The 9,188-nt window shown below is 64.4% G+C and overlaps 2 protein-coding genes across 2 annotated transcripts in view; one reads left to right on the forward strand and one right to left on the reverse strand.

The window, feature by feature from the left end:
* Positions 1–111: 111 nt before the first annotated feature.
* Positions 112–4,895, reverse strand: MNEG_9557 (hypothetical protein; the record flags this gene model as incomplete). The annotated part of the gene is made up of 9 exons (XM_014041970.1): positions 112–353; positions 758–923; positions 1,159–1,435; positions 1,778–1,849; positions 2,141–2,343; positions 2,593–2,974; positions 3,293–3,369; positions 3,596–3,822; positions 4,058–4,895. Coding segments are annotated over 9 exons (2,484 nt in total), but the record flags the coding sequence as incomplete, so codon positions are not given.
* Positions 4,896–7,947: 3,052 nt separating this feature from the next.
* Positions 7,948–9,188, forward strand: part of MNEG_9558 (hypothetical protein) — a gene marked incomplete at both ends in the record, with an annotated part of 3,393 nt that continues 2,152 nt past the window's right edge. The window contains 3 exons of the mRNA XM_014041971.1: positions 7,948–8,017; positions 8,209–8,326; positions 8,601–8,936. Of these exons, the coding sequence (XP_013897425.1) occupies positions 7,948–8,017; positions 8,209–8,326; positions 8,601–8,936 (524 nt within the window). The remainder of the gene's footprint in view (positions 8,018–8,208; positions 8,327–8,600; positions 8,937–9,188) is intronic.

Here is a 9,188-nt window from a genome sequence, read left to right on the forward strand (position 1 = left end):
GCCGCCGCTGCCGCCGCCCCGGCCCCCGAGCGCCGCCGCTGCAGCGGCCGAGGCCGCCGACGGCCGCGCGCCGCGCAGCCCGCTCGCCAGCGCGCTCCACACGCGCCGCACCTTGAAGCTCGCCAGGACGAACAGGAAGACGACCCTCAGGAAGATGAGCACCACAAACGACGTGTTGGCGGTGCCCAGCAGCACCTTGGCCTCCTCGTAGGCCTCCGCCACAATGGCCAGGATTATGTTTTGGCTGAACACGACGAGCAGCAGCACGCCGAACCAGAAGAAGAGGGTGACAGCAGAGACGGCCGAGCCGAGGCCCAGGGCCTGGTTCTGGAAGTCCTCGTAGGACAGGAAACCTGGGCGCGCGGTCGACGCGGCCGGGCGGGTGACGCGGCCAGGCGGGTGACACGGTCGGGCGGGTGACGCGGTCCGGTGGTTGGCGTGGTCGGGAATGGTGTCAGGCAGGCAGTGTGCACGTTTGCGCGGTGTTGACGGTTGGGTCCCGAGCATGTGTTTGTGTGTTTGTGTATGTGTGCTTGCTGAAAGGGTGCATCAAATTGTTTTAGATGTGAAGGAGGCGTGGTCACGCAGGTACGCGGACTTCACGCGGCGTGTGCGCACGCGCACGCGCACGCACGCGCGCAAACACACACACACACACACACACACACACACACACACACACACACACACACACACACGCACCCTTTGTCCCACTCTCCTCCCCCGCGCCCCTCTTCCCAAGCACACTGCCACCCACCAAATGTGAGCCGCGTCATGACGCTGAGGCCGTCCGAGAACCGCACGAACTGGTTGTTGCCCCCCGTGAGCTGGAAGAACGCGAATATGGCCGACCCCAGGAGCAGTAGGATGTAGACAAGGAACACCGCGAAATCGAGGAACTCGCGCGCCGCGATGACAAACACCTATCGTGGTTGGGCGGGGAGATGGGGGCGGGGGCGACGGGCGGGGACGGGCAACTTGAACGGTTCTGATGGCGACTGGGTTGGGCTGGGTGGTCGCTACAGGAATGGAGAGGGGCGGGGTTGGTAGTGCACTATCCCACCAGCCAGCGGCGATGTTGACGGCAGCTGCAGCCTCCGAACATCGCGCCTTGCACGCTGCTGGAATGCTTCCGCCGCCCAGGACCCCGACCCCAACCCTCCTCTTGGCCCCCCACTCGGCCCCGCCTGCCGCCCCCCGGCCCCCCTTCCTGCCGCCCTCTCCACCCCTCTGACCCCGGCCTGGCGAGCTCGCCTGGTAGAATGCCTTGAGGCCGGGGTGGATGCGCATGTAGCGCAGGATGCGCAGGCAGACCAGCGAGTTGACCAGGATGCCGCCAAACAGCCAGAGGTTGTACCAGTAGGCAAACGAGGTCATGCTGCGCAGCTGGCTGTCGGTAGCTCCGCCGATAGAGTTCCAGTCCTCAGGGCGCCAGCTGAGGGGAGCGTGTGCGGGAGGCAGATTTCATGTGTGTTTTGTGTGTCTCTTTGTGTGTGTGTGTGTGTGTGTGTGTGTGTTGATCGTGGTTGCGTGTAATGCGCGTGATTCAATGCTTGTGAGCTTGGGTGTTGTTGAGGTGCGCACGAGAGGGGAGAGAGAACCAGGTGTATATGGCGGAGCTTGACTGCTTTTCGATGGTGGGTGCCCGAGGCGCTGCGGGGGGGCGTGGGACGAAGCAGTGGCCTGCCTAGCATGGAGTGGCCTGCCTAGCATGGCTGTCGGGAGGGCGCTCGACAGGTCGAGCGGCGCGGGCCGTCTCCAACGCCTGGCAGCTCACCTGGGCGCCAGTCTGCTCAGCACGATCGCCAGCACGACGTATAGGATGATCCAAAGGCACAGCGCCAGGGTGCTGCGTACGATTGCAACGTCCATGTAGAAATAGAGATAAGAATTGAAAGGTCGGGCAGGTCAGCAACAAGCCGGGGGTGGGTGAGCACTTGGGAACCCAGACCAGCACCTGCCCAGCAGGCAGGGGTGGCTGTCCCCTCCAGCCAGCCGCGGGTAGCTGTGCCATGCGTGGCAGCTGCAGCGCTCCGGCCGGCCGCGCTCTCAGCATACCCCTCGCCTCCAACGCCCCGGGACCCGCCGCATCCCATACGCCCATGCCGCGGGCCGCTTGCAACCAGTTGCTCCCATTCACCTGAGCAGCTCGAATATGTTCCACGGCTGCTTGAAGAAGACCCCCACCCGTCCATGCTGCCACTTGCTGACGCGGTACTGCCACACCTGCGCCGACAGCACCGTCGCCACGCAGAGCAGCAGCAGCACCTCCAGGCCGGCGCGGACGTAGTCCCATGGCCGTAGTGTGTAGAAGCTGCGGCGCACGGGCAGGGTCGTGGTGATCTGGGCGGGGCAGCGGGGTCGGGCAGCGGGGCGGGAGAGGGGGCCGCGTGTTGAGCAAGCAAGCGTTGGCAGGCTTACGGCTGACAACAGACCGGATGATGGGAGCAAAATGCACACGAGAAGGCCCGCGAGGACCTGGCAGGAGTGGCACTGTGCATCAATGCGCCGGAAAACAAAGCGCGCGCGCGCTCACACACACACACACACACACACACACACACATACACACACGCAAACACCCGAGCACACCTGCCACATTGCCCGGTCCGGCGTGTTGCTGGGGATGTCGCTGCGCTGCACGTTCATCGAGAACAGCGCCATGTCAGGGGCCTCCTTCGTCGACATCACGTCGACCGCCAAAACCTCCATAACCACCGCGAACGCGTTCCTGGCAATGTAAGGCTTCAGGTCCTCCAGGGTCTTGATGCCGCTGCCCTTGCCACCGGGCGTGCAGGAGGCCTCCTGGGTCGCGTCGTCCAAGGATAGGAGGGTGCCGTTGGCGGCGTCTGGGCAGGCCTGTGCCAGGGCCTCACTGGTGGCGCTGTCGTCGTAGTTTAGGGAGGTGTCGGAGGTGAAGCCGGAGAACAGGCGCCGCAGGTACTGCACGCGAGTGCCGTTGTTGGTGCCGAGCCTGCGGGGGGTGGGAGTTGGAGGGGCATGGTGTGTGTGTGCATTCGTGTGTGTGTGTGTGTGTGTGTTCATGCGCCTGCATGTGTGTGTGCGTGTGTGTGCGTGCACAAGTGAGCTTGCTGACACCCTGGCGCACCTGCAAAAGCAGGGGCGGGGAAGGGGTGCAGAGCAAGGGCCTCTCCTGAGGGCCTTGCCGCGCCCAAGAATGTGGGCAAGCGAAGGCCTGCTGGCCAGGATACAATGCAAAATCTTCACTCTTCTGCTCCACACAGCATGCTGCGCGAACTTGCGCTCATACGGCCGCCATCAAATGGCTCACTTGGGTGCGACCACAACAAAGCTGAACCAATCTGACGGCTTCTCCTTCCCGGTCGTCCGAGCCTTCAGGGAGCTTGCCTGCGCAGCGCAGGGTCGGGGGGGAGGGAGGCGGCGGCGTGGCAGGCACGTTGCGAGAGCGTGCAGGCATTCCCGGCACCGCGTTTTGCAGCGAGGGCGCATCCACCATGTGGCAACCACGGCTGCAGCCATGGCAGCGGCCGTAGGAGCAGCTCTGAGAGGCAAAAACATGTCAACCCTATGGACGCTGAGCAATCACCCACGTGCCTCTGACTCCATCACGCACCTGTGTGGACATCTGGTAGTCCTTTGGCCCCACATTCCGCCACCCGCGCTCGAGCAGCGTCCGCGGCCCGTTCGGCGTCACGTCGGCCTCGTCTGCCTTCCAGCATGCCAGTGTCCCGTGGTTGCAGTTGTTTTCCAGGTTGACCAGCAGCCGCGCGAACACGACGTCGCCGTACTCACCCACACGCACCTGATCCCCAGGGAACGCCGGCCGGGCGCGCGGCCAGTCTGGGCGGGCGCGGAAGGGGGCGCGCGGCGGGGTATGAACGTGGCGCGGCGAGGGCGATCTGCCTCGCGCTTGGGAGACCTGTCCTGTCCCACCGCTGCTGGCGCCAGCCGACCCTGTCGGTAGCCCGCTCGCCCGTCCATCAAGCGGCCCATGCGCGCCTCTGCCGCACCCAGCTCTTCCCTCTCCCGCGCACGCGCATGCGATTTGCGCGACACGCAAGCCGCGCCCGCGCACCTACGGCCATGGCGCGCTGTATCCAAAACTGCAGCCAGCCGCCGATGTACTCCACGCCGTCGTTCATCGTGTCCACGTTTACGAGCGACTGCCCCTGCCAGTCTGGGTTGCCATACGACTTAAAGCTGTACTGCACAGTGTTTTTGAAGACGGCGGTTGTGTTGGTCCAATGGAAATACAGGACGAAGTTTGTGAGGATCGCAAACAGGAAGAAGACGAACAGCCCGTTGAGCCCGTGGTACTCGTACGCGTCGCGCATGACGCGACGAACCGACACCAGGCGCCGCTTCCGCCGGCCGCTGGACGGCGCGCCAGCGACGACGCTGCCGGTGCGGTACATGCCCCCGTCATCGCCGCCGCCGCCGCCGCCGGCCGTGCCGCTCGGATCGCCCTTGCCGCCGGCAGGCTTGCCTGCGGCGCTGGGGCCAAGCATGGGCGGCTCGCCACCTGTGTCTTGGATCGTGGCTGGCGCGGAAGCCAGTGCACCGAACGGCGACATGACATCATCGTTGCGGCCGTCCTGGTCTGCGCCGTCCGGGCCCCCTACGTCTGGGTCAGACTGCTGCTCCGCCAGAGACGCCATGCGGGGCACGTACCCGCCAGCCCCGCCCAACGCCGCGCCCGTCGACGCGGGCGGCAGCGGTGCTGGGTGGTGCGGCAGCGGGGCGTCCAGGGAGGACAAGGGCGAGGAGAACTCGTCGCCGGCCGTAGCGGCCTCGCCGTCATCCAGGCGCAGGTTGCACGCGATCTCGCGGGAGTTGCGGCTCTGCAGCGCGTCCCGCGAGGCCGCAGGCGCGGCCGCGGCTGCGCTGCGCCCGCCTGGCTGTGCGCGGCCCATGTGCGTCGAGGCGCCTGATGGGAGCGGGCAAGGCGGCGGCCGGGCACGGCAAGTAACGCAGTTGGCGCAACCGGCGGAGACGCCCAAGCCTTCGGCCAAACAGCGACTTGGTATGATGAGGAATACATGTCATGTCAAACCCGCAGTCACCGACGTTGAGGACGTCCCGATTGTGGCGAGTGACCCGCGTTCCCCAAGGCCCTGCGCGCCATTCACTGGACGCCACACGCGCCAGTGATCTATGACTTGCATCAAGAGTTCGTTATGCCTGTTTTTGTGCAGTCAAGCAGCGCCTTGGGGCCTGCTTGGCTCACCTGTAGCCATTATGACCTCCTCACAGGCCGTTTGCCTTACACCGCTGCTTAGATGCAATGCTCAGCTCTAATGGAGCATTATGCGCACCCAATCACTCGAGACGGCAGCGGCAGATCGCACATATCTGGATGGTGCAGCGCGCCAAGGGCGTCGGTGAAACGTTGAAAGCAGGCGAAGGTAGCAGGTAGGTTCAGGTACAATTTTATCTTGTGTCTCGGCGGATGTCTGGAGCTGACACAATGGAGTGGCCTGGGACCAAGAGAGACCAACGCCTCCCTGGAACGCCTGTCGACAAGTCACCCGCCGTCGTCACTAGGGACGGCCACTGCTTCGGGCCCACGCCGGGATGCTGCTCAACCGTGGTCATGCGGCTCAAGCGCAGACATTTTGTGGACCTTATTCTGCGTGCACGCGCACACAAGTCATAGGCACGCGCAGTACTGCTGCAGTCCGCTTGCACGAGCCACTAGCGTACTCCACACTGATTCATGTTGTGCCCACACAGCGACGTGAGCGCTACGTGCTCCGTGCATCAAGCCAGTGCTTGCTGTGTAACCGCACCCATCTTGACGCAATCGTTTTGGGTTGCAAACATAAGCCCGACCAGCCTGACAACGCCGTGGCAAGACTGACAACGCCTCGAACGCAGATGCCATGTTTTGCACTGGCAATTTGACCAGCAAGTTCATCATGCATCCGAACTTTCACGCTCAGCTGCCACCCGGGCAGCGGGTCAACCCGCGCCGCGGCCGGCGGCCATGCTGCGGGGCACCTTCTGCATAGGACGCGATTGCGACTTGCAAAACAGCAGCTGCCGCAGCGCGAGTTGCGCCAGCACAGTTCTTCAATTAACCGCATGGTCATTTCTAGGCGAGTGTCAAGAGACGGCTCTGGCTCTGCACCAGGCATCCTCCAGCACGGGATTTCTTTATGCTCGCGTAATTCCCTGGTGCCAATTGATCACAGCTTGGTGCGAGCGCCGAGAAAATCTGAACCGTGTGGCAGGGACACCTTTGCACCACCTGGTTCCTGGTTTCAGAGCAGACGTCTTCCATGAAGGGGTGTGCGATCCTGGCCTTTGTATCACCCCTTCGACCCCTTACCCCTCTTGTCTTACGTTCACCTTGCGTACTTGCTGCACTCTCAGCGTGGCATCACTTGCCCATTTCTTCTGCATTGAATTGTCTTTCAGCCAGCCGGCGCCATGTATAAAGCCATCTTTCTTGATCAACCAAGCCCCTGCAGTAGGCTGCGAGCGACGAACAGCCAGGGAATGTGCACCGCGTCACATGCACGCGGGTGTGTCATCACACACTGTCGTGGCGGGATTTGACTGCGGTCCTGGCCAGCAGCGAGACAGACGAGCGGCGCAACAACCTGTCTAGAATCCACCATTAGATTCAAACAACTGCGTATAGACTCAAACATCCAAACCCGCGCTATCAATCGACACTGTCCCAGATCCATCGACGGTCGTCAGCAATGCTGCTTTGAAGCATGAACTATACGGATGCCAATGTCACAGAGCCGCAGCACGAGGGGTTGGGCCTGGTACCCGCCCTGGCCGCGCTCCCGGGAGGAACAGCAGGCGCGGGGACCAGATGCAAGCATGGAGAAAAGGTGCAGCTGTCGAACGCAACGTCATGGGACTGCGTGGAGACATATGTTGTCGACGCACAGGTGTACGCGAGGTGAGCACCGCTGGCGCGCTTCCGTACCTGTTGTGCCCCGAGGTTCGCAGCCCAACGCTGCGCCCATGGATGCCCGCACCCCCTGCAGCATGATCACGTCAGCGGCAGTTGGACTGCTCTGTGTCGCCGCCTTCTGCTTCCTGCAGACGTTCGTCAGCGTCTACCGCAGCAGGACGGTAAGCGGCGGTCGCACCGCAATGATGCGCTGACGCGGCTGCTATCCGAGGCATGGCTGCACGCCCGCATCTGCATCCAGAAGGCCGCGCGCCACTGCGATGCGCACCAGCGACGTGGAGCCCGCGCGCGCCCGGCGCGCCGCTTGCGCACGCCGCAGCTGTGCCCGCAGGTGGCGATCAAGCCGCCGGTTGCTAGGCATCAGGGGATCCTCAAGTACTTGTGAGCGGCAGGAGTCCGCAGCCACGGGGTGCTGCCATGTGGATTGCACCCCGCGCGTGCGCTTTGGGCTCTGCGTGCGGTGGGGCGGCAAACTGCATACCTTGCAGCAGTCTGGTGGACCTGGGGTGGTGCAAGCATAAGCTGCGGGCGCGCCACATGGCAGCCGCCGATGCATTTTGCGCGCTCACCTTGCTTGCTGCAAGCCAGCACCAAGCGACGCTTGCTGCAAGCAAGCCAGCGAGCGTCGCCCAGGGCGACGGGACCCGGCGACAGTCGGCGGCGCGGCGCGCGGCCAATTGCGCCCCGTGCTGGCCAAGGATTCAACGTTCGTGTGCCGCTGAAACGATTGCACGCGCGCAGCTACTGGTTCTGGGTCACGATCTCCCTGTCAGAGAAGGAGCTGCTTGCTACGGCGGGGATGGACGCATTGGTGGGTGGCGTGGGCCAGTGGCCGTCAGCCGCTGGCGCGCCGCGTGCGGCCTGCTTGCCTGCCGGCGGCGCCGTGTCATGTGGGGCACCAGCAGCGCCGAGCGCTGGCGGCTGCGAGAAGTTGCTTGCAAGCAGCGGGCGCTGGCGCACGCGCCGTTCAACCTCGATGGCAGGCCCCTGACCAGTTTCGTTGCTGCCACCTCGCTGAACCCGTCCCCCAGATGTTTGAGCGCCTCATTGTTTTTGGGCTGCAGCTGTTTGCGCCCATCACTGTCCTCTCGCTCTCAATACGTGAGTTGCCGCGCTTCTGATGCGGGCCTGCACCTCGGATCGCAGCAGCAGGCGCAGGCGCGAGGAACGCCGCAACCATAGCACCCATCCATCTCAACCCCTCTTGCCCTGTCCAGGCAGCAGCCCTTGAAATGCCTCGTGCACAGATTTTCGTGCGCTCTCGCCCCCGCGGTCGATCCTCCCACCCCCAGTGGTGCCAATCCACGCCACCAGCCACTATCTTGAGGAGAGCCTGCAGAGCAAGGAGGTCACCGCGACCCTCATGGGGCTCACCATGAGCGCCATGAAGGACGGCTCCCAGGAGATGTGGTGAGCCGGGCTCAGGCGGCGCGCCGGCGCGGGCGCCCCCGCGAGCTTGCGGCGGGGGCCAGCCGCGGCGCCCCTCGCGGCGGCGGCGGCTGCAGCAGTGCGAGGTGCGGGGCCCCAGGGCTGGCGGCTCACGTATTGAGAAGCCGGCCCGGCAATAAAGGAGAGGGCAGACCTGGCCGTCTTCTCTGGTTTACAATCTGCACGACCCCTTCCAGGTGCACTAAAAACGCACCCCCTTATTTGCTTCCTTGTCCGCGCCGCGGCGCACTGCCAGGGTGCACATCTGCCTGGTGTACTTGTATGTGGCCTACGCAATGTGGCTGATGGACGGGCACTACAAGTGGTACGTACTGCTGCGGCAGCACTACCTGACAATGGGTGACAGCGTGTCCCCGTGGCTTGGGCACGCCGTGTCGCCGCGGCACGGCGGCGTGCTGAAGGCGAGCACTGAGAACGGCGGCGGCGGCGGCGGCGAGGGGGACGGTATGCTGGGCAGCGCGGAGTGGGAGGATGGGCTGCTGCTCGACGGCGAGGGCGACGGGCAGCCTGGCGCGGGCGGGAGGGCTGGGTGCTACTCCGCGCCGGGGCAGCAGTCGGTGGTCGAGATGGTGTATCGGGGGCGGAGGGGCGGCGGCGGGCGGCAGGAAGATGAGGGGGCAGATGACTCATCGCCTGTTCGTGGGCTCCTCAAGCCGGTGAGGCTCGGTTGGGAAGCAAGAGCGCTGTCGCCCCAGCCCGGCTCTGGTCACACGCAGGGTGCAGATCGAGGCGCCCTGCAACAGGCTGTGTTGCCTGGACAAACACACACACACACACACACACACACACACACACACACACACACACACACACACACACACGC

The sequence above is a fragment of the Monoraphidium neglectum genome, assembly GCF_000611645.1.
Source record: "Monoraphidium neglectum strain SAG 48.87 unplaced genomic scaffold scaffold01977, whole genome shotgun sequence".
In the NCBI taxonomy this organism is placed as follows: Eukaryota; Viridiplantae; Chlorophyta; class Chlorophyceae; order Sphaeropleales; family Selenastraceae; genus Monoraphidium; species Monoraphidium neglectum.